The sequence below is a fragment of the Somniosus microcephalus genome, chromosome 1 (assembly GCF_052327205.1).
Source record: "Somniosus microcephalus isolate GS21.2 chromosome 1, FLI_Smic_1.0, whole genome shotgun sequence".
Lineage (NCBI taxonomy): Eukaryota > Metazoa > Chordata > Chondrichthyes > Squaliformes > Somniosidae > Somniosus > Somniosus microcephalus.
The window spans coordinates 254,573,244-254,598,536 of NC_140987.1; the positions used below are offsets into that span (position 1 = coordinate 254,573,244).

General features: G+C 44.7%; 1 protein-coding gene across 5 annotated transcripts in view; it reads left to right on the plus strand.

Annotated features, from left to right (window-relative positions):
• Positions 1 to 25,293, plus strand: part of tjp2a (tight junction protein 2a (zona occludens 2)) — a 155,719-nt gene that overhangs the window by 106,337 nt on the left and 24,089 nt on the right. For all 5 annotated transcript variants that reach the window (XM_085992208.1, XM_085992224.1, XM_085992200.1 and 2 more), the window contains exons 7-16: positions 1,450 to 1,603; positions 5,064 to 5,175; positions 7,254 to 7,381; positions 8,903 to 8,981; positions 12,904 to 13,054; positions 14,620 to 14,728; positions 17,854 to 18,076; positions 19,315 to 19,499; positions 23,586 to 23,681; positions 23,788 to 23,867. In XM_085992208.1, the coding sequence (XP_085848334.1) occupies positions 1,450 to 1,603; positions 5,064 to 5,175; positions 7,254 to 7,381; positions 8,903 to 8,981; positions 12,904 to 13,054; positions 14,620 to 14,728; positions 17,854 to 18,076; positions 19,315 to 19,499; positions 23,586 to 23,681; positions 23,788 to 23,867 (1,317 nt within the window). The remainder of the gene's footprint in view (positions 1 to 1,449; positions 1,604 to 5,063; positions 5,176 to 7,253; positions 7,382 to 8,902; positions 8,982 to 12,903; positions 13,055 to 14,619; positions 14,729 to 17,853; positions 18,077 to 19,314; positions 19,500 to 23,585; positions 23,682 to 23,787; positions 23,868 to 25,293) is intronic.

A 25,293-nucleotide genomic window follows, 5' to 3' on the forward strand; every position in this document is an offset into this window, starting at 1 on the left:
CTGCGTGGTCTGCCAAAAGGCCAAGGTACAGTGCCACATCAAAGCTCCGTTGGCCACCTTCACAGTTCTGGAGCGCCGTTTTGACCATGTCAACGTGGACCTGGTAGGACCACTCCCACCCTCCCATGGTTTTTCACACATCCTGACCATGGTTGACCGCACCACCAGATGGCCGGAGGCGGTCCCCCTGTCATCCACTACTTCGGCGGACGTGGCCAGGGTGTTCATTTCCTCCTGGATCGCCCGTTTCGGAGTACCCGCAGATATTTCGTCAGACGGGGACCGCAGTTTTCCTCCAAACTCTGGAATGCAGTGGCCCAAGGACTCGGTGTCAAATTACACTGCACCACAGCCTACCACCCACAGGCGAATGGCCTCTGCGAATGCTTCCACCGGTCAATGAAAGCCGCCCTGAGGGCCAGCCTCCAGGACGCTGGATGGGCAGATGAGCTACTGTGGGTCCTGTTGGGCCTTCGCACAGCCCCCAAAGAAGACCTTCACTCTTCATCAGCGGAGCTTGTGTATGGTCAGCTGCTGTGAGTCCCAGGGGACATCCTACCAACATCGACGGAGCCATGGTCCGCGTCTGCCCAGCTTGCTAGTCACCAAGAGGCGGCCAGATGTTTCGCACCAGTGCCCACTTCGCACCACAGGCTGCAGAGGTCACACGTTTCCACGGAGCTTCACAAGGCTGAATGTTTTTATTTGCCATGACGCACATAGGGATCCGCTCAAGGCCCCATATACCGGTCCCTTCCGCGTGTTGGAAGCAGGGGACAAAACCTTCACGGTAGATGTCGGTGGTAAACCGGACCACATTTCGGTCGACCGCTTAAAGTCAGCACATTTAGACCTCGACCGCCACGTCGAGACAGCACAACCGCCGAGACGGGGTCGGCCACCCATCGTCGTTACGGCAGACCAAGTGCGACCGACCACCAGCCGCCCAGCAGCCTCTGCCTCGAGAGTACAGGAGTCGTTCTGACAGGCTCGTCAGACCCCCTCACTGTTTGACTGTCCGTTAAAGCGAATTCTGGGGGGGCGCATGTGGCAGAACCACTGAATGACTCTGGCTAACTGTATATAATTCTCTAACGATGTTCTAACACCAGCCTAAACCTGTACCATTGTGTTAGGCATTACTGTGTTTTGTATATAGAGTTTGCATGTACGGGGCGTGGCCCCTTTAAGAACGCGGGCAGACGTGATGACGTCACGTCGCAAACCACGGGGCTGCCCAGGCAGTCCTCGTGGCATCTCCATTGAGTAAAGACCTGTTTAATTGTTCTCTGGTGTCGATCTCCGTTATTCGTTGGAATTCGTTAATTCCTACAGCGTGTCATTAACACAGTTATTGTTCCAGCAAGATTTGGCCCTCTACGTCTATCTAATTCATCAAAAAATGTTACGGTGGTCACATGCACTTTCTTGTTGCTTCTACCCGAGTAGATCAATGGAACGGTAACTGAAAACATGTCTCTGGCGGATGCCCGAAAATTGATTGAAAGATCACGAGGGAAGCTTCAGCTGGTTGTCCAAAGAGATGCTAAGCAAACATTGATCAGCATCCCGCCCATGGATGATAGCGACTCTGATCCTGAAGGTGAGGCAAAAATATCTGTAGGCGTGACACCAAGTCCCGTTGCCTCCCCATCACCCCGGTGCTCGCGGACCTACATTGGCTCCCAGTCCGGCAAAACCACGATTAAAAAATGTTCTTGTATTTAAATCCCTCCGTGGCCTCGCCTCTCCCTATCTCTGTAACCTCCTTCAGCCCTACAACCCTCCGAGATCTCTACATTCCTCCAATTCTGGCCTCTTGCGCATCCCCCGATTTTAATCGCTCCACCATTGGCAGCCGTGCCTTCAGCTGCTGAAGCTCTGGAAATCCCTAAACCCCTCTGCCTCTCCCCTCCTCTTAAGGCGCTCCTTAAAGTCTACTTCTTTGACCAAGCTTTTGGTCATCTGTCCCACTATCTCCTCATGTAGCAGATGTCAGAATTTTGTTTGATAATGCCCCTATGAAGTGCCTTGGAAATGCTTTACTACGTTAACGGTGCTATATCAATGCAAGTTGTTGTTGAAAGAACATTATTTTAAGTAACCGGTTGCGAATACTCCACCCCCTCAGGAGGCAATCATACCTGTGCCAGCTCTCTGAGGGATATGAGGCAAAGGCAGGTACATGGAGTTAGGTCACAGATCAGCCATGATCTTGCTGAATGGCCTACTCCTGCTCCTATTTCTTGTATGTTATGTTCAAAATTTGTACCATCTCCTTGGCATGCTTCCTAAAGTTAGGCACCTGAAACTTGTCACCGTTACCTCTTTGTATTTTTTTGGCTCTTTGTGTACCTGTTTGTCTTTGTCTTCGATTGTTCTCCTGCCTTTCAATTTTTTTAATTAGTTCCTTGGATTGTTATGGTCACTGTTTCCTACTCTTGCATTACTACTTCCCTACTTCATTTCTTAGAACATGATTCAGCTCGGCAGCTTTCTTTGAACTAAAAATATAGATCTAGAACGCCATCCTGAAGATATTTTAGGTATTTCTTTTCCCCCTTCTTTACCATGTAATTACCTTTACCCAATCTATTGATGGTTATTGAAAGTCACCTATTATGGCTCTAGAAGTCATGCTTTGTGATCATTGGGACGTAACCCTCAGAAGTATTGTACAGAAAATACTTTTTAAATTCTTTTCAAACTAATAGCCAAGATTCCCTTCAGTGATGAGCTGAACAACTGATTTTTTTTTCTGTGGGGTGGGAGAGTTAATATTCCAAAACATTAACTTTTTTTAAACTTCTGTTTGTCCAGTCAGCATAATGCATTTATAGTTCCTGTACATTATTTTTTTCTAAGTGAAATATGATATGGGTGCTAGTTTGTGGACGTGGAAATATAATTTCCTCATTTTTAGTGCAGCATTGTGGATGTAATGCATTCTCGTAAGTGTCGCGTTTCTATAGAAACGCTGTAGCCGTTAATCCAGGAAAGAAAGATTTGCTTGAAGTAGCTTACAGCAGTGCTTGTTAAATTGTAGGTGTCTGCAATAAATCTTTGTAAAATAGCCAGTTCAATTGCATACCATGTCCAAAACTAATATATTGTTTTTGATTCACTTGACCTTTACAACTGGTATGGTACAATAAAATCTAGCTGTTGAAATGACTTTGAGAGAAATTCTTTTCTTTCCAAAAAGTTATGAAATTGTCAGGAAATTTCTATTGGCATATTGTATGAAGTACACAATTACATAGAATGTACAGCATAGAAACAGGCCGTTCAGCCCCACTGGTCCATGCCAGTGTTTATGCTCTACATGAGCCTCCTCCCACCCCTCTTCATCTCACCCTATCAACATAGCCTTCTATTCCTTTCTCCTCATGTACTTATCTAACTTCCCCTTAAATGCATCTGTGCTATTCGCCTCAACCACTCCTTATGGTAGTGAGTTCCATATTGTCGCCACTCTGGGTAAAGAAGTTTCTCCTGAATTCTCTATTGGATTTATTATTGACTATCTTATATTTACGGCCCCTAGTTTCGGTCTCCCCCACAAGTGGAAACATCTTCTCTATATCTACCCTATCGAACCCCTTCATAATTTTAAAGACCTCTGTTAGGTCGCCCGTCAGCCTTCTCTTTTCCAGAGAAAAGAGCCCCAGCCTGTTCAGTCTTTCTACATTTCCCTAATTGACAGTAATGGGAGAGTTTCAAACTGAAAAATGGCACTTCAATCTTCAAAGGGTTAGGATGTGCAGAGTCTAAGTGCTGTTTAGGTTTATTTTTCCCCTCCCCTGTCTTTGTTTCACGTTCTCTGCTTCCTCCGCCAAACACAAGCACTGGAGATGGAATTGCACCAATTATCATGCTGCTATTTGAAGAGGCTCCTTTCTACATTGATTCATTGGAAAATGGAGTGTTTTCCAAGTTAAACGTGTTTCCGTGGGTTCTGTTGTTGCATCAACTCCAACTGTAATGTCATTTGAGTTTTGTTGTGTAGACTTTTCAGCATCTGTTTAATCAGGACGTCCAAGTAGAAAGTAAAACGGCCAATTATTTTAGATCATCATCTCTTTCTCATCTCTCTTTCCCCTCCTCCTCACCACCTTCCCCCCCCCCACTGCCCCAAACCACTGGGCCAAGCTCAAAGCACAGGTTTAAGTCTTGGGGGAGCCTGTTCCTGAGACGATGAAATCTTAAAAACAGTACCCGACATTTATGACCCCAATTAGTCATCATTTATTGTAACATTTTATACACTTGAATTACATAGACTTTACACCACAAACAGGCCATTCGGCCCAACTGGTGTATGCCGGTGTTTATGCTCCACATAAGCCTCCTCCCACCCCTCTTCATCTCACCCGGTCAGCATAACCTTCTCTTCTCCCTTGTGTACTTATCTAGCTTCCCCTTAAATGAATCTATACTATTTACCTCAACTACTCCATGTGATAGCGAGTTGCACACTGGGGAAAGAAGTTTCTCTTAAATTCCTTATTGGATTTATTGGTGACTATCTTATATTGATGACCCCTCTTTTTGGACTCCACCCCCCCCCCACCCCACAAGTGGAAACATCTCTATGTAACAATGCCACTACGTAGGACCGTTGCTGGGTTTTTATATTTTGGAACTGTGCCCTCAAGTGGTTAATGTTGAATTTGCTGGTACTTTAGATTAACCTGGTTTGTAGAGAAGCAGATTAAGTTTCTGTATCCAGAGCCACTACTATGTCAGAGGAAAGTTTAGTAGACCCTAGCAGCGTTAAAACTCTTTGGCCTGCCCATGGCCAGAACAAGTGGCAGAATAAATTAGCCAGCACCTATAGCAGCACAGGCCGAATTATGGTCTTGATGCTACCAGCGACCCTAGTGCTGCCTCTGGTGACTGCGCTGTATAAATAAATGTTGTACAAGAGCATAGGCAGGCAATCACTTTCCAACCACCTTCTGTTTGAGATTGTTATCATTGACTGTGTGTGCTTGTGTTGCCTTGAAATTTTAAAGCAATGTGTGTGTATATTTGAAAATTTTTGTATCTGTTTGGTTTAGATATTTCTGAAATTGATTCAAACCCCTCTTATTCGCCTCCTCCGGAAGATAGGAGATCGCCACATTCCGATGCTTCTTCACATTCTTCCGAAAGAATTGCAAACAAGAAAAGGTACTTTATTTTTCCCCCCAATCCACTCACAGAATTATAGAATGGCTACAGCGCAGAAGTAGGCCATTTGGCCCGTTGAGCCTGTGCTGGCTCTGCAAGAGCACTTCAACTAGTCCCACTCCCCCGCCCTTTCCCTGTAACCCTGCAAATTTTTTTCCTGCAGGTACTTGTCCAATTCCCTTTTGAAAGCCACGATTGAATCTGCCTCCATCGCCCTTTCAGGCAGTTCATTCCAGATCCTAATTACTCGCTGCGTAAAGTTGTTCCTCATGACGCCTTTGGTTCTTCTGCCAATCACCTTAAATCTGTGTCCTCTGGTTCTCGACCCTTCCGCCAACGGGAACAGTTTCTCTCTATCTACTCTGTCTAGACCCTTCATGACTTTGAACACCACTATCAAATCTTCTCTCAACCTTCTCTGCTCTAAGGCGAACAACCGCAGCTTCTCCAGTCTATCCATGTAATTGAAGTCCCTCATCCCTGGAACCATTCTTGTAAATCTTTTCCGCACCTTCTTCAAGGCCTTCACATCCTTCCTAAAGTGCGGTGCCCAGAATTGGATACAATACTCCAGTTGAGGCCAAACCAGTGGTTTATAAAGGTTCATTATAACTTACTTGATTTTGTACTCTATACCTCTATTTATGAAGTCCAGGATCCCCGTATGCTTTTTTAACCGCTTTCTCAACCTGCCCTGCAACCTTCAACGAGTTGTGCGCATGTACCTTCAGGTCTCTCTGTTCCTGCACCCTCTTTAGGATTGTACCCTTTAGTTTATATTGCCTCTCCTCGTTCTTCCTACCAAAATGTATCCCTTCGCACTTTTCTACGTTAAATTTCATCCGCCACGTGACCACCCATTCCACCAGCCTGTCTGTCCTCTTGAAGTCTATCACTATCCTCCTCATTATTCACTGTACTTCCAAGTTTTGTGTCATCTGCAAATTTTGAAATTGTGTCATATACACCCAAGTTGATAGAGGAGGTACTAGAAAGACTGGCTATACTTTAAGTAGATAAATCATTAGGACTGGATGGGATGCATCCTAGGATGCTGAGGGAAGTAAAGGAGGAAATTGCTGAGGTTTTGGCCATAATCTTCCAATCCTCCATCAATACAGGGGTGGTGCCAGAGGACTGGAGAATTGCAAATGTTTACACCCTTGTTCAAAAAAAGGGTGCAAGGATAAACCCAGCAACTACAGGCCAGTCAGCTTAATCTCGGTAGCGGGGAAGCTTTTAGAAATGATAATCTGGGACAAAATTAACAGTCACTTGGACAAGTGTGGATTAATTAAGGAAAGCCAGTACGGATTTGTTAAAGGCAAATCGTGTTTAACTAACTTGATCGAGTTTTTTGATGAGGTAACGGAGGGTTGATGAGGGCAATGCGGTTGATGTGGTGTACATGGACTTCCAAAAGGTGATTGACAAAGTGCCACATGATAGGCTTGCTGGCAAAGTTGAAGCCCATGGAATAAAAGGGACAGTGGCAGCACCAATAGGAAATTGACTAAGTGACAGGAAACAGAGAGTAGTGGTGAACGGTTGTGTTTTGGTCTGGTGTTCCCCAGGGGTCGGTACTAGGACCACTGTTTTTCTTGATCTATATTAATGTCTTGGACTTTGGTGTACAAGTTATGATCTGGGATGCACTGCCTGAAAGGGTGGCGGAGGCTGATTCAATCTGGGCTTTCAAAAGGGAATTGGGTAAGTACCTGAAGGAAAAAAATTGCAGGGCTGCGGGGAAAGGGCGGGGGAGTGGGACTAGCTGAAGTGCTCTTGCAGAGAGCCAGCCCGGGCTCAAGTGGCCTCCTGTGCTGCCACCATTCTAGGATTTTATGATCTCTTTTACTGTTTGAGACATTGCAACATGCAAATTGGCTGCTGTACTCGCCAACATAACGACAGCGACTGCACTTCCTTTTTAAAAAAAAAAAGTAATTGGTTGTGAAGCAATATGGAAGGCCCTCGGGATGTGAAAGGTGCTACGTAAATTCAGTTCTTCCTTCCTCGCATCACAATACCAAAACTCCCATTTGTAATTGGTCATTTTAGATTGTTCTGTTTCTGCTCAGTTCTAAAGAGGAGCCCACCCATAGACTGGCGAGAATAGGAGCCATGCCCACTCCCTTCGCAGCGCGGACAGACCTACCCGCTGCTGTTGACCATGAGAAGGAAGAGCTGGATGAGGATGATTACAGAGGTAAGAGAATTGCCCTTCTTTTGAAGCTAGTTGGAGAGAGCTGTGGGTCTGTATTGTTTAAATGAGCTTGCCACTACAAAGCCAAGAGGGCCCAAGAATATCTGGTTTCAGTAATATTTCTGGAGTAAGCTATATCAGTGTTACCTTTTTCAAATTTGCATGCATATAAAATCATTTTCAGCTTCAGTGGAGAGACTAGAGAAGCTGGGATTGTTCTCCTTGGAGCAGAGAAGCTTAAGGGGAGATTTAAGAGGTGTTAAAAATTGGGAGGGGTTTTGATATCGAGTAAATAAGGAGAAACTGTTTCCAGTGGAAGAGCGGCAGTTACCAGAGGACACAGATTTAAGGTAATTGGCAAAAAAAAAGTGATATGAGGTGAATTTATTTTACGCAGCGAGTTGTTGTGATCTGGAATACGCTGCCTGAAAGGGCGGTGGAAGCAGATTCAATAGTAACTTTCTAAAGGGAATTGGATAAATACTTGAAGGGGGGAAAATATTGCAGGGCTGTGAGGAAAGAGCAGGGGAGTGGGACTAATTGGATAGTTCTTTCAAAGAGCCGGCACAGTGAGCTGAGTGGCCTCCTTCTATGCCGTATGGTTTTTAACTGCTCGGTTGGTCAGCTGTTCACATTGCTAGCACCTTCTTTGACAGACTGGCTCAGTGCTTTTAAGTCGTTCAGTTTTTTTAGTACTGTTGTATTTCTGTTTGCTGAGAACTCTGATAATGTTCCTGTGGGTTTCTACCATGGCTTGGTCTGTGAAACAATATCAAAATCATAACCCACAAAAAATAAAAAGGCTGCTCTTGGACATTACTATTGTAACAAGCTTCTGGCTATTGTGCCAATTAATTACGTAGTCAAGTTCACTTGTGATATTAAAGCATGCGCTTAAATGCTTGCTATATATGTTTTGCATAAGTTAACGCTTTGACTAGAGAAACCAGTTCACTTGCTAGCCCAAACATTTGTGGCAGCTTCCTTATTGGCTGTCCGCAGTGGCTCAGTGGGCAGCACTCTTGCCTATGAGAAGGGTTTAAATCCCACTCGAGACCTGAGCGCTAAATCTAGGCGGACAGTCCCAGTGCAGTACTGAGGAGTGCCGCACTGTCGGAGGTGTCATCTTTCAGATGAGATGTTAAACCCAGGCCCTGTCTGCCCTCTCAAGTGGATGTAAAAGATCACAAGGCCACTATTTGAAGAGGAGCAAGGGAGCTCTCCCTGGTGTCCTGGGTCAACATTTATCTCTCGGATCTACATGGCTTAAAATATCTGGTTGTTAATCTCAATTGCTATTTGTGGGATCTCGCTGTGTGCCAATTGGCTGCTGCGTTTCCTGTACATCCTTCCCACCCACTCTTCCATCGTCTCCTAATCTCCTCTATCTTTCTACTTCTGTCTCCACCTCTAAAACAAGTTTTGAAAATCTGGACCGTGGTACTTGTTTTTAAGCATTTGAACAAATGCTTTTATATTTTTTGTATGTAATGTGCCTGCCTTTCTCAATCTTTTCTTCAACAGTCTCCAAAGTAGAAGAACCAGTGGTGAGGGCTCCAAAGAAATTTCTACGGCCTAGTCCAGAAGATGAAGAAATCTTTGGGTAAGTCGAGATATTATGGGGAACTGATATGGTAGCTAGAGAGAAACTATTTCTGATGGTTGGGGAGTCTAGAGCTAGGGAACATAGTCTAAAAGTTAGAGCCAGGCTTTTCAGGAGTGAAGTTAGGAAACACTTCTACACACACAGGGTGGTAGAAGTTTGGAACTCTTTTTTCCGCAAATGGCAATTGATGCTGGGTCAGTTGTTAACAGAAATCTGAGTCTCGGATTTAAAATTAACTAAAGGTATTAAGGGAAAAGGAGCAAAGGCGGGTATATGGAGTTAAATCACAGATCAGCCATGATCTCATTGAATGGCAGAACAGGGGGCTAAATGGCCTGCCATGTTCCTATGTTCCCAAGTGTTGCAAAGAAAACAGCAATAATTTCCTTTTTATCTTAATAGAGACTGTGGGGTGAGCTGTGATTTAGGATATCACTGAATAGAAACATAGGAGTTTAAATAGGGTTATAAAACACATTCCATATTCATGGTTACTTACTGTATTGTTGGTTATTTCTTCAAGGTAACAACTCTAGCTCCTTTAACATAGTAAAATGTCCCAAAGCGCTTCACAGGAGTGATTTATCAAACAAAATTTGGCACCGAGCCACATTAGGAGATATTAGGACAGGTGACCAAAAGCTTGGTCAAAGAGGGTAGGTTTTAAGGAGCATCTTAAAGGAGGAGGGAGAGGTTTAGGGAGGGAATTCCAGAGCTTGGGGCCCAGGCAGCTGAAGGCACGGCCGCCAATGGTGGAGTGATGAAAATCGGGGATGCTCAAGATGCCAGAATTGCAGGAGCTCGGAGGGCTGTAGGGCCGGGGGAGGGTAATGTAAAACTTGGAGCATTTGAAAATCGAATGTTTTTTTTGTTGCTGAATGATGCCGTTAAGATGAGCATTGCTTATAATGACAAATCACTAAATCTCAAGCGATTTCACAAGTCACCATGTACAATGGGAGTTTATTAGTTCACTTAACCACTTCAACCAATGGGGGGAAAACAGGGTGTCTGGATAGTAACCAAGTGTTATAGAATCATAGAATCTCACAGCACAGAGACAGCCATTTGGCCCGTTGTGCCTGTGCCGGCTCTTTGAAAGAGCTGTTCAATTTAGTCCCACACCCTAGTTCTTTCCCCATAACCCCGCAAATTAGTCCTCTTCAACTACATGTCCAATTGCCTTTTGAAAGTTTCTATGGAATCTGATTCCACCACCCTTTCAGGTGGTGCATTCCAGTTCTTAACAACTCCAGCCCTACAACCTTTTGAGATCTCTGAGCTACTCCAATTCTGACCTCTTGCGCATCCCAATTTTCATTGCTCTACCATTGGCAGCTGCCTAGGCCCCAAGCTCTGGAGTTTCCTCCCTAAACCACTCCGCGTCTCTCTCCCCCTTTTTAAGCTGCACCTTAAAAGCCTAGCTCTTGGACCAAGCTTTTAGTCACTAATATCTTACGTGGCTCGGTGTCAAATTTTGCTGCTTAATGCTCATGTGAAGTGCCTTGGGATGTTTTACTGCATTAAAGGTGTAAATGCAATTAGTTGGTTGTTGTATGGAAAGGTTTAAGAAGCTTAAGATAAATACCTCCTAGGTTATGATCATCTGGATCCAAGGTGATGGAGTTGGTTGAGCTAATTGAATATCACTTGTTTCTACTTGTGGGCGAGACCAAAACTAGGGGCCAATAGATCCAATTGGGAATTCAGGAGAAACTTCTTTAACCAGAGAGTAGTTAGAATGTGGAACTCACTACCACGGAGTGGTTGAGGCGAATAGCATAGATGCACTTCAGGGGAAGCTAGATAAACACATGAGGGAGAAAGGAAGAGAGGATATGCTGATAGTTAGATGAAGTCAGGTGGGAGGAGGCTTGTGTGGAGCATGGGCCAGTCAGGCTGAATGGCCTGTTTGTGCTGTACATTCTATGTAATCTCTTTCAAAGCTCATTTAAATTCCGTAACATCTACAACTGATGAACAGACCTTGCATGCGTCTGTTATTTAACTGTGTGTAAATGGAGTTCATCGCAGTTTACAATGTTTATTTGCCCTGATCCTATTGCTTTTGAAGGATGAAGCTGGATAAAGTAGCTGAATTAAAAATGTCATCTGACCACTTTTGTTTTAGTGAATTGCATAACTCCTGGAGACTGCCTCTTGCTTCCTCCTCCACCCACCCTTCCAAAAACAAACTCTGCTAAATCTTATGAGTTAGAAGATACAATGCAGCATATTGTTGCCTGATTAGTATCGGTTAGTTCTGCCTATTTCCGATCGGTTTTGCCTCTGACATCTCTAATCATTGCTAAATGGACATCTGGCCTCTGCTTCCGACAACAAACTATCTGTTTATTTCAGCAACACAAGGGATATTGTCTGATGGGTCCCAAGCATTTTCCAGTCTTGATTGACCATCATGGGCAGTTCTCGATCGTTCTATTTCAGCGACACACGTTGGCACGGAAATGAGTCTGATTTTGCGTTTTGGGCACTAACAGGTGCAGGGGAATGAAGGCGGACAGTATAACTGAATACTATGTACAAAGTTTTTTGAGTTTGGTGTGCAAGTGTTGCGGAATGCGTAATAGCCTTGAAGCTAATTCTGTGCGCCATTTAATGTTTGTTTTTTGTTGAAAATGCTTTCATGTATTTTCCGCAAGCTGCATAGCGTTGTGATGTGGGGTGTTTCCTGTTTTGAGTCTGGCTGCAACAACATGGCTTTGGAAGATATATATTTGGCAGCTGAAATGTACTGCCATGTCACTTTATATCTTGGGCACTTCAATTGTAGCTAGTCCATTGTGTTTTTTTTTGAAGGGCTAAGGTTGCCAACTCTGGTTGGACATATTCTTTGGAGGTTTTATTTCATGACCAATGGTCGTTCCCCCTACCATTGGTTGCCTGACATGTCCACCCTGCCTTCCCACCACTTCTTTTGGTCTTTCCATCAGCATGGAGGAAGGACAAATGACATGTGTTTTGTAAGACCTAATTTGCTGCAGCATTACCTGTGCATATACAGGAAGAGTCCCCTAGGCTATATCCAGACTATTCTTCATCCAACATGCCTACAAACTTGCAGTTGGTATATATTTGCTCCCATGTTTGGCCACATTGAATTGAATAACTCAAAAATTGAGTGCCACTGGAAAGGCTGGTGTTTTGTTCATCAAAAAGCTTTAGGAGAGCTTTAGCTTGCCCCAAATGTTAATCCTCCAGGGTTTAACTTGAGGTGGGAGACCCTTTGTTAGAACTGGGAATGTTAACCCAACTTCTCTCTTTCAGATACAAGCATTCCTGCTGTGCATTTCCAGCATTTTTATTTCTATAACAGCAATAGTGTAACATAGGCCTAACAAAGTATTTCACTCCGACATTTACATAGGAACAGGGGGAGGCTATTCAACCCCTCGAGCCTGTTCCGCCATTCAGTTGGATAATGGCTGATCTGTATCTTAACTCTATCTACCCACCTTGGTTCCATATCTCTATATCCCTTGCCTAACGAAATCTATCATTCTCAATCTTGAAATTTTCAATTGACATCCAGCTTACACAGCTATTTGGGGGCGAGAGTTCCAAATTTCCACTACCCTTTGTGTGAAGAAGTGCTTCCTGATATCACCCCTGAACGGCCTAGCTCTAACATATTAAGGTTCTGCCTCCCTTGTTCTGGACTCCGCCCCCCCCCCCCCCCCCCCCCAAACCCAGAGGAAATAGTTTCTCTCTATCTACTCCTATTAACTCCTTTTAATCATCTTAAAAACTTCCTCACTTACATATGCAGTGTTTGGTGCCATGACGTGCATTAAAATTCAATATACTAGTGTTGAAAATGCATTTTTTGACCTTGTTTTGGATAGCTAAACTCTAGTTCTCTGGTATTTTTATGACTAGCGTGTTCTGTTTTCTGCAGCCCTGATACAAAAATGGTGCAGTTCAAGAAAGGCGAGAGTGTTGGCCTCCGGCTAGCTGGTGGTAATGATGTAGGGATCTTCGTGGCGGGAGTTCAAGATGGAAGTCCCGCTGAGAATGAAGGGCTTGAGGAAGGAGATCAGCTTCTTAAGGTAAAGGACCAGCCACTGTGCTTCCACCTGTAAACTTGCCTCGGTACAAACCTGCATTCGAGATTTACGCACGCAGGAACAATGACTGATAGGAAAAGACCCTCTGGTCCATCCAGCTTGTCCCGCACAATTGTGCATCACAATATATACACTTCCCACCCCACCCAAAAACCATCAACTGGGAGAGGTAAAAAAACAGGCTTAAAAACCCAGGCCAATTTGGGGACAAGCATCTGGGAAATTTGAAGGCTTCAAGGCTGTGAAATTAACCAAAGTTGACTTGAGAATAATTGGTTTTAAATTAAACAGAAAATAATGGAACATATGGGAATGTAAAGGTTGTAATGGGAATGAGTGGATTGGTTCAAGAGTAGCACATCAAGTTGTTTCCAGCTTGTCTTTTCCAGTGCTGTATGATCCACTGTACTCCTAGCCTGTTTGAATGTATAACTAGTATTTTTTATTACAATAGTGTCTTTCAAAAATTGGAGCAACTTGTACAGAAATGTGATTTCTGTTGCAGATTTTATTGTAAGATCGAGCATGTTGTGGTTGTAATATTAAACGTGACTTGCAAAAAGGGTATAGGGACACGGGTGTATCACTGGTAGAAGCCAAGATTGTACCCTGTGAACCTTTATATAGCAAATTCACATCTATTTCCCCCACAAGGTGGAAGAATCCTCCTGAGCTCCTGATGTTGATTGCATCAGACTTATTTTGCACACCATGGAATCCTAGACAACTTGTTTCAACTGTTGGATTAAGAATTATGTTAAATAGTGCAAGTTTGGTTTGGTTTGTCTGAAAGATGCTAAAGCATTAGGCTTGGTTGTAACGGTAGTGTTCTCGAGCTCCCCATTGTGCAAACGTAGCGACGGTTTTAATCCTACCTGCCCAGCACTCCTGAAGGATGAAGTGCCTGGCGCCTGGGGCGGCCTGTCCCCGGCGCGGCGTGGCGCCTGGGGCGGCCTGTCCCCGGCGCGGCGTGGCGCCTGGGGCGGCCTGTCCCCGGCGCGGCGTGGCGCCTGGGGCGGAGAATCAGCAAAATTAGTACTTAATGTGAAGGATTTTGATCGGGAGAGTAGATGGGGAGAAACTGTTCCCAGTGGCAGGAGGGGCGGTAACCAGAGAACACCGGTTTAAGAAAATTGGCAAAAGAACCGGAGGGGAGATGAGAATTTTTTTTACGCAGCGAGTTATGATGATCTGGAAAGCACTGCCTCAAGGTGGCAGATTCAATAGTAACTTTCAAAAAGGAATTGGATATATGCTTGAAAAAAGAGAAATTTGCATGGCTATATAGGGAAAGAGCAGGGGAGTGGGACTAATTCGATAGGTCTTTCAAAGATCCAGCACAATGGGCCAAATGTCGTCATCCTGTGCTGCGAGATTCGATGAATATCAGACTAGAAGGTGTTTGAAGGGTTGAATTCAATCTGAAGGATTTGTCGGCCATATCGATGTTTGTTTGATGCAGCTTATTTTTTATAACTTGGTTTCTTTGCAGTGAACAATCCTATAAATTTTAGATGGGTGATCTTCTTTGTTGTATATTCCACTAGGTAAATTCCATGGATTTCCGTAGTATTGTGCGTGAAGAAGCTGTTCTCTACCTTCTAGAAATCCCAAAAGGTGAAGATGTGACCATCCTCGCTCAGAGTAAATATGATGGTATGTAATCTAGGCCATGACACTTACTGAAAGCTGTACTGACTTGCTAAAGGAAGGCTGGACAGAAAAAGCAAAACTTACCTTTTATTTGAATGGGAGTATTCAGTCAGGGTTTATTTTCCATGTCAGTTTGGCTCAGTGAATAGCACTCTCGCACACCTCTGAGCCAGAAGATTGTGCAGTCAAGCCCCACTCGAGAATGGAGCACGTAATCTAGCCTGATATTTCAGTGCTGTATTGTCTGAGGTACATCCTTTGGAAGAGATTTTTTTAAATCCATTCATGGGATGTGGGCATCGCTGGCAAGGCCAGCATTTATTGCCCTTGAGAAGGTGGTGGTGAGCCGCTGCCTTGAACCACTGCAGTCCATGTGGTGAAGGTACTCCCACAGTGCTGTTAGGGAGGGAGTTCCAGGATTTTGACTCAGTAACGAAGGAACGGCTGATGTATTTCCAAGTCAGGATGGTGTGTGACTTGGAGGGGAACTTGGAGGTGATGGTGTTCCCATGTACCTGTTGCCCTTGTCCTTCTAGGTGGTAGAGTCCGTGAGTTTGGGAGGTGCTGTCGAAGAAGCTTTGCCGAGTTTCTGCAGTGTGTTTTGTAGATGGTACACATTGCTGGAGGGAGTGAATGTTTAAGGTGGTGGATGGGGTGCCAATCAAGTGGGCTCCTTTATCCTGGATGGTGTTGAGTTTCTTGAGCATTGTTGGAGCTGCACTCATCCAGACACGTGGAGAGTATTCCATCACACTCCTGACTTATGCCTTGTAGACGGTGGAAAGACTTCATTAAACTGATGCCCCCCTACCCTCTTGGGTGGATGTAAAAGATGCCATGGCAAAGAGCAGGGAAAATTCTCCTGATGTCCTGGCCATCAATTATTGTTCAGCCAATACTGCTTAAAATAAAACCAGGTTATTTATCTGTTGCTGGTTGTGGGACCTTGTCTGCAGATGTACTGTTGCATTTCCCTACATAACCATGACTACACTTCAAAAGTATTTCATTGGTTATGAAGTGCTTTGGGATGTCTTGAGGATGTGAAAGGCACTATATAAATGAGGTAGTTTTTCTTTTTAGTGTTTTGTTAAGTATTAACCTTCATGTGAACAATTTGAAAAAAAAATTCCCTTCTGTCGACAATAGTGAATCTTATTCTTTTTTGAACGACTCTCTGATTTTTCATATGCTAGTAAATAAGTAACTGACAATTGGAAGGCTATAGTCATAGCCATCCTGCCTGTGCCAGCTATTTGAAAAAGCTCTCCAATTAGTCCCACTCCCCTGCTCTGGATGGTCTTGGATCATGGACAGTAGTATGCAGGTGCACTCCCAGGATGTCCATTGGCTTTATATTTGTGGTACTCGTAATTGTGTTCGAGAGGCTACTTGCAACCCACCACCCGCTCACCTGTGGCCCTCAGCAGAATTGCTGTTCTGTTCCTGGTCCACTGTCCACACCTCTTCAGCTCCTGGGATGTTTTTGGAACCCCCAAAAAAGTTGAGATTGGGATTGTCGCACTCAAAAATTGAAGTACAATATGGACACTTAATCCTAGACATGCTGTACCTTTTCTTATTAAAAAAATTAAAACACAAAATGCTGGAAATACTCAGCAAGTCAGGCGGCATCTGTGGAGAGAGAAACAGAGTTAACGTTTTAGGGTGATTACCTTTCATCAGAATGTTCTGAAGAGTTACTGATCTGAAATGTAGGGGGTGATTTTAACTTAACTCGGCGGACGGGAATCCCACGGGATCGGGTGGCATGCTGGTTTTACATCCCGCCCGATACTACTCTCCGTTGACTTCAATGGAGAATAAAAATCGGGCGGGGTGTAACGTTCCCTATATGCTGCGCAGTCGCGCAGCTCTCTGTCAGTCCCACGCAGCCCGGGGCCAGCTTTTTCAATGTTAAGTTTCGTGCATGTGCGAAACTGAATGGGCTGTGCAGCCCCTTAAAGGGGCCACACACCAAAAATAAACTACGGGCAACATTGGCGGGGTGTAAAACTAGCCCTGCACCCGATCCCGTTAACTTGCCGATGGGCGGGTTAGGCTAAAGTTGTCCCTGCCCGTTAACTCTGTTTCTCCCTCGCCACAGATGCTGCCTGACCTGTTGAGTGTTTTCCAGCACTGTTTGTTTCTATTTCAGATTTCCTGCATCTGCAGTATTTTGCTTCTGTACTTTAAAAAAAAAAATCTACATCATTGCATGAAGTGGAATTCTCACACTGTTGAATATTTAGAAACTGCTGGGAGGTGTGGGGAATTCCAGGCTGCCTGACATCTCATTTAAAAAAAAAACCTCCTAGATACTAGCGCTAAAACTGACCCTAATATAACAATAGTAAAATCGCTCAGAATTCAGGAATCGCTATATTGCCTTAATAAAGTTATATTAAAAATAACTAGTGTTATTTTTTAAAATCCCCTTGCAATATCTTCCAAATTTCTCAATCTGTCCCTGTATATTTTATTTTAACTTCAAACATCCTATTAATTTTTATGTAATTTTTTTAATTTTACATATCTGCTCATTTTTCGGATGTCTCTGTTCATTCTGGAAGTCTATTGCTCAAAAAATTTGCCTCCAATTGAAAATTGTCTCCAAAGGCACACTTTTTAAAAAATTTGAACTAGTCAGTGTTCAAGAGTGCAAAGATTAATTATGTCTTGCTATCAAAGTAACTATCATCTGCCTAACATGAATGTTTGATGGAAAATGATGAGCGAATCTTTGGGAGCAAACTGCCGGAGAATCTAATGCCAGCCAATAGGACAAGAGAGAGAGATCAACTTGATGACCCTCCATTTTTGAGGAAGCGACATCTCAAAAGTAGGCAGTACAAAAACATATGATGCGATGTACCTGTATTTCCAAAAATCCTTCAAAGTTCCTCATTGAAGGCACTGGAAACTCCAAGATAAAACCTGGCTGTGGGTGAGGGGATTGTCCAGCAGCATCATATGGTATCTGCACACGTGTAAATGGTCATTATTTTGTTGGACAATTATCTGTACCCTTTATTGTATTGCAACTGTAAATAAAGTTAACAACTGAAGGTGGTAAAACCCAACCGTTCACTTAGAAATGCATCCTATCTTTTTTTTCTCCCTGCCAGTGTACAAAGATATTATCAACTCTGGCCGTGGTGATTCGTTCTTCATTAGGACACACTTTGAGTACGAGAAAGAGAGTCCGCAAAGCTTGAATTTCACCCGAGGGGAAGTCTTCAAGGTTTTGGACACGCTGTATAATGGCAAACTGGGAAACTGGTTAGCAGTAAGAATTGGTCCCGACAACATCAAACAACTAGAGAAGGGAATCATTCCGAACAAAAGCAGGTAAATTCTGAAGTGTAATGTTAAGTGTCAGCACCTCCCTTGTAAAAAAAAACATAAATAGGAACAGGAGTAGGTCACACTGCCCCTCGAGCCTGCTCCGCCAATCAATATGATAATCGCTGAACTTGATCAACTCCACTTTCCCGCTCTTATCCCCATATCCCCATATCCCTTGGTACCTAAAAATCTATCGATCTCTGTCTTAAATATACTCAACGACTGAGCATCCACAGCCCTCTGGGTTAGAGAGTTCCAAAGATTCACAACCCTCTGACTGAAGAAATTTCTCCTCATCTCACTCCTAAATGGCTGACCCCTTATCCTGAGACTGACTCTTAGTTCTAGACTCTCCAGCCCGTGGCTTTTTTTCTATGCTTCAGGACACAAGGTTTGGAGGGGCTCAAAAGCTAGAGAACAGTTGAGTATTTGAGATTTACAATGGTCAGCCTCATTCACAAATATATTATTTGCTATTTTATATAAATATCAATTCAGAATTGAGTATCTTGTCCCTATATAAATGCAAGTTTTGAGGTTAAAGTAGGTTCTTGTAGCATTTTTTTAAAGACCACAGATCTGTCTGAATGCTGCACATCTTGAGTTAGTGTATTTGTTTTTATTGTGCAGTCGTCCACAAGGTGCTTCACAGGTGTGTTATTAGACAAAATCTGACACCAATCCACATAAGGGGATATTGGGGCAGGTGACGGTCAAAGATGTGGGTTTTCAGGAGTGTCTTCATGGAGGTAGAGAGGCTGAGCGGTTTAAGAAGGGAATTCCAGAGCTTGGGGCCTTGGCAGTTGAAGGCATGGCCGCCAAAGGTGAAGTGATTAAAATCGGAGATTCACAAGAGGCCAGAACTGGAGGAGCACAGAGACCTCGGAGGGTTGTAGGGCTGGAGGAAGTTAGAGAGAGGTTACAATAAAAGTTGAATACAGTATTTAGATTCTTTGATCCATCGCTATATCTGTTTAAAGGCTAATATTTGAAACTTTTTAGTGCAGGAGGTTCTATTAATGTTTGCAGAGCTAAAAATATTGATTCCTGGCAAAAAGGTGGGAATGTTTCTATGATATTGAAGGTGCAACTTTCTGGTCGGTACCCTGCTCTTGGCCTCAAGTTAATCTTGTTTTATATTAAAGGGCGGTGACCATACCAGTTAAGAATTTCACAGCGGTCTCTGAATTTTATGAACGAATAATATATCTTTTGTTTACCTGAAACTAATATCCGGTCAGAGCTGAGCAGATGTCCAATGTGCAGAATGTCCAGAGAGCGACTTCAAGCGACCGTGGGGACTTCTGGCGGTCACGGGGTCAGAGGGCAGCAATGAAGAAGAATCTTCGAAAGAGTCGCGAGGACCTCACGGCCATACCAGTTGGCACTAAGTTCCCAGCGTACGAAAGGGTTGTTCTTCGGGAAGGTAAGAGAACTTTTTGTATGATCTGCATATTTTCTTGTGAATTTTTGTTTCTGATGAATAATTAGATTTTCTATGTTTTCTACCCACCCAAATTAGATTTAGAGAAAAAAGCTGTGAGCAAATAATGTGCTTTTTAGGTCAAAAATAGATCATTTTGGTTTTAATCAGAAATATAATTTTAGAGGAATAAAAGTAAAGTAGTATAAATAAATATACCAACCTCAGAAAATATAATGCTAAGTGTGCACCATTGGCCACAGTCTCTGCACCTCCTCCTGTACTTCATTCAAAGAAAGAAAAGCAAGACTTGCATTTATATAGCGATTTTCACAACCTTGGGAGATCCCAAAGCATTTTACGGCCAACTAAGTACTTTTTTGAAGTGTAGTTACTGTTGTAATGTAGGAAACGGGACAGCCAATTTGCACACAGCAAGGTCCCACAAACAGCAATGTGTTTTAGTGATGTTGATTGAAGGATAAATGGTGGTCAGGACACTGGTGAGCAGCTTGTTTGGGCCAACTGGTGTGGCTCAGTGGGTAGCGCACTGCCCACAGGGTCCTCGCTGGTCGGGGATCACATCAGGTAAGCAGGTCTGGAGACCATGGAATCATCTCATTACTTGAAACATAGAAACATAGAAGATAGGAGCAGGAGTAGGCCATTCGGCCCTTCGAGCCTGCTCCGCCATTCAATGAGATCATGGCTTATCATCCAAATTCAGTACCCTGTCCCTGCCTTCTCCCCATATCCCTTGATCCCTTTAGCCTTAAGAAATATATCCAACTCTTTCTTGAATATATTAATGAACTGGCCTCCACCGCCCTCTGTGGCAGAGAATTCCACAGGTTCACCACTCTCTGGGTGAAGAAATTCCTCCTCATTTCACAGAAACCCCACAGTGCAGATAGAGGCCATTTCGGCCCATCGAGCCTGCACCGACACATATCCCACCCGATCCCCGTAACCCCTACATATCCCACCCTATCCCCGTAACCCCACGTATTTAATCCCCCTAACACTAAGGGTCAATTTATCATAGCCAAATCAACCTAACCCGCACATCTTTGGACTGTGGGAGGAAACCGGAGCACCCGGAGGAAACCCACGCAAACACGGGGAGAATGTGCAAACTCCACACAGACAGTCACCCGAGGCCGGATTCGAACCCGGGTCCCTGGCGCTGTGAGGCAACAGTGCTAACCACTATGCCACCGTGCTGCCCTAAATTTCAGTCCTAAATGGCTTACCCCTTATCCTTAGACTATGACCCCTGGTTCTGGACTCCCCAGCCATCAGAAACATCCTTCCTGCATCTAGTCTGTCCAGGCCTGACAGAATTTTATAGGTTTCGATGAGATCCCCTCTCAATCTTCTAAACTCCAGTGAGTATAAGCCCAATCGACACAATCTCTCCTCATACGTCATTCCTGCCATCCCAGGTATCAGCCTGGTGAATCTTCGCTGCACTCCTTCCATGGCAAGAACGTCCTTCCTCAGGTAAGGCGACCAAAACTGCACACAATACTCAAGGTGTGGTCTCACCAAGGCCCTGTACAACTGCAGCAAGACATCCTTGTTCTTGTACTCTGCCTTCGTAGCAAGAGGGTTCAACATACCATTTGCCTTCTTAACCGCCTGCTGCACCTGCATGCTTACCTTCAGCGACTGGTGTACAAGAACACCCAGGTCTCTTTGCACTTCCCCTTCTCCCAATCTATTGCCATTCAAATAATAATCTGCCTTCCTGTTTTTGCCACCAAAGTGGATAACCTCACATTTATCCACATTATAGTGCATTTGCCATGTTTCTGCCCAATCACCCAACCTGTCCAAATCGTGCTGGAGTTTCACGACATCCTCCTCACAGCATACCCTCCCACCCAGCTTTGTCGTCTGCAAATTTGGAGATATTACATCCAATTCCCTCATCCAGATCATTAATATATATTGTGAACAGCTGGGGTCCTAGGACCGATACTTGCGGTACCCCACTAGTCACTGCCTGCCACTTGGAAAATGACCTGTTTATTCCAACTCTTTGCTTTCTGTCCGCCAACCAGTTCACTATCCAAGTCAATACCTTGCCCCCAATCCCATGTGCCTTAATTTTGCACGCTAATCTCTTATGCGGGACCTTATCGAAAGCCTTCTGAAAGTCCAAATACACCACATCCACTGGTTCTCCCTTATCTATTTTACCAGTTACATCCTCAAAATATTCCAGTAGATCAGTCGAGCATGATTTACCTTTTGTAAATCCATGTTGACTTTGTCCGATCCAGTCACTGCTTTCCAAGTGCTCTGCTATTACATCTTTTATAATGGACTCTAGCATTTTCCCCACGACCGATGTCAAGCTTACCGGTCTATAATTCCCCGCCTTTTCTCTACCATCTTTTTTGAATAGTGGGGTAACATTAGCTACCCTCCAATCCATGGGTACCGTTCCAGAGTCTATCGAGTTCTGGAAGATGACCAGCAATGCATCTACTATTTCTAGGGCCACTTCCTTAAGTACCCTGGGATGTAGATTATCAGGCCCTGGGGATTTATAACGGCTGCAAATGTGGTATAAAAGCTCCCATTTCACATCTGTTCACTTTCCAAGCTCAGAAGCTGTTGCTTACTGCATTTGGAAGACAGATTGAGCTTTATGCAGGTTGCAAGTGTTTGGAGCAACTCTCTCTTCAGTGTCACCTCATTGGAACAACCTCTCACCACTGACATCGCTTCTGTCATCTCAAGTTCACCTGCCATCGATTACATCAGCATCGTTGCCCTTGAAACTATCTCACCTTGGTCCTCAGAATCCCACCACGATCAGCACCAACATTCTCCGCAATCAACTGATACTACACAGGGCATCAGCATCCGACCACATTGCTGCCAGGGATGGCCTCACCATGGCCAGATTTACTTCACTTGACGCTGTACACCCTGGCTGCCACATGATGCGCCAGGTTGGTACCACCCCACACCAACACCATAAAGCATCCATACAGTACTCAAGCCATTCCTTTCACACTCCTCACCATTGCAGGTGGTACAGTTATGTCTCACCATTCACTAAGCCACTTCCAAAGGCGCACACAGATCTGTCCAAGAATACAAAGTGTTGAAAATAAAGCTTTCAATGTTTGACACCACATGAACAGAAACTTTACATGAACATTGGCCAAAACACACAAGTGCCTACCCTTGTGTGTTGTTAGTTGGCATGATTGCACTAGGATGAGGGTAAGTGTGAGGGGTGGCTAGTGAGATGGGGAAGTGATAATGTAGATAGAGGGGGATGGGTGGAGGTGCAAGGTAAGTTTGGTGTAAGTAAGCATGTGCAGGGGTAGGGAAGGCAGAGTGATGTGGATGTGATGAGTGGCACAGCAGGATGAGGTTGAGTGTGGCTTTGTACTAACGATTCGTGATCTACTGAGATCATTGAAAGGTTTGCGCCACTGCAGCCTGGTGCTCCTGACGACATCCCTGCTTGTGTCCTCCTGTGCAATGTGCAACCAGGCTGCATTGGTCTCGTGGGGAGGTCTCTTCCGCCCATTGGAAGGGAAGAGAACCTCCCTGTGTGCTGTGACGAATCATGGGAGAGCCTGGGTGCAGTTGTGCATCCCTGTGCAGTGTTTGCAGCACCTCAATGCTGTAGAACACTGACAGCACAACTGTCCAAAAGTAAATTTGCGCATGGTCCCTTTAAGGAAACCGGCTGATGACGTGTCATCAAATGACTTCATCAGACCCGCTTCCTTCAATTGGCTGGCAAACACGCGGGGCGGGTTTAACAAGCCCAATCAACGTAAAATCATTCTACAGAGTGGGCTGGAGCCAGCAGCGGGGTCGGGACCCGCCAAGGTAGGGGAAATCGCCGCCTACGCTTCAAAAGTACTTAATTGGCTGTAAAGAGCTTCGGGATGTCCTGAGGTCATGAAAGGCGCTATAGAAATGCAAGTCTTTCTGTACGTGGTGAATATTAACTTTTATTTGTGATAGAATTGTTGCCAAGGGGCACTATTTTAAGTAGTTCTGGATGCTCTACCAATGCACTTACTACCCATTTACATCCGTTTTCTATTTTAGCTGGCTTTAGGAGGCCTGTGGTGCTCTTTGGGCCCATCGCTGATGTAGCTACAGAGAAGCTGGCAACAGAATTACCCGCTTGCTACAAAGCTGCCAGTAAGTAAATTATTCACACCAATGTATTTGACAGTAGCCTGTGCATGTCTTGATGATGTGTTCATAGAGAAGTCAAAACAACTCGATTGTAAATTAATTATTTTAGAAACCGAACCCAGGGATGCAGGTGCAGAGAAGTCTACTGGTGTAGTTCGATTGAACACGGTCAGACAGATCATTGAAGAGGTAAGAATAATTATTTGGGCAGCAACTTGCATTTATAGATCACCTTTAATGTAGTAAAATGCCCCAAGGTGCTTCACAGCAGCGTAATCAGATAACATTTGATACCGAGCCACATGAGATATTGGGACAGGCCAAAGAGGTAGGTTTTAAGGAGCATCTTAAAGGAGGAGAGAGAGGTGGCATGGTGAGGAGGAGAGAGAGGTGGCATGGTGAGGAGAGAGAGGCAGAGAGGAGGAGAGAGAGGTGGCATGGTGAGGAGAGAGAGGCAGAGGAGGAGAGAGAGGTAGCATGGTGAGGGGAGAGAGGCAGAGAGGAGGAGAGAGAGGTGGCATGGTGAGGGGAGAGAGGCAGAGAGGAGGAGAGAGAGGTGGCATGGTGAGGGGAGAGAGGCAGAGAGGAGGAGAGAGAGGTGGCATGGTGAGGGGAGAGAGGCAGAGAGGAGGAGAGAGAGGTGGCATGGTGAGGGGAGAGAGGCAGAGAGGAGGAGAGAGAGGTGGCATGGTGAGGAGAGAGAGGCAGAGAGGAGGAGAGAGGAGGAGAGAGAGGTAGCATGGTGAGGAGAGAGAGGCAGAGAGGAGGAGAGAGAGGTAGCATGGTGAGGAGAGAGAGGCAGAGAGGAGGAGAGAGAGGCAGAGAGGAGGAGAGAGAGGTAGCATGGTGAGGAGACGGGAAGCGGGGGCGGGGAGGGGGGGGGAACGCGCTTAGTTTGAGCAGAAGGGAGGCTTGCACTTTCCAGCTTTCTGTGACTTCTATTTCTTTTGACACTACTGGGTTAGGTTGTAAGGAGTGGGTATTTTGACCGGCATGTTTGGGATGGTTTTCATTGGCTGTTTTCTGTCAGATATTAAGGTCCTGCTTTAGGCCAATATCGAGACTTGTGTCTTCTCTTAGAATCTCGCAAAAATCCAGGGGGGAGAATTTTTTTATGCAGCGAATTGTGATCTGGAATGCATTGCCTGAAAGGGCGGTGGAAGCAGATTCAATAGTAACTTTCAAAGGGGAATTGGATAAATACTTGAAAACGAGAAATTTGCGGAGCTATGAGGAAAGAGCAGTAGGAGTGGGACTAACTGGATAGCTCTTTTAAAGAGCCAGCACAGGTCTGATGGGCCGAATGGCCTCCTTCTGTGCTACGATGCACCCCTCCCCCAATCTGGTTGTACAAAGTAATTGGGGGGGCAGAAGAGATGGTGGAAGAAGTGTTGCCCACCTGACAGCCCCACTACCCACCTCTGGGGTGCAATTTCTCCTGCCAAGTTGAGAGGTGTGGAAACCCAGTGGCTATGGGTCCTGCCTCAAATCGTGGCCCCCCCTGCTGGAATCTTGCCGCAATTGCGCCCCTTCGCCCGCAAGATTTTGGATTTTTTTTTTAATAACATTACTTCACATTTGAGATTGTTATTTTAGACACCAAAATTAAACTGTT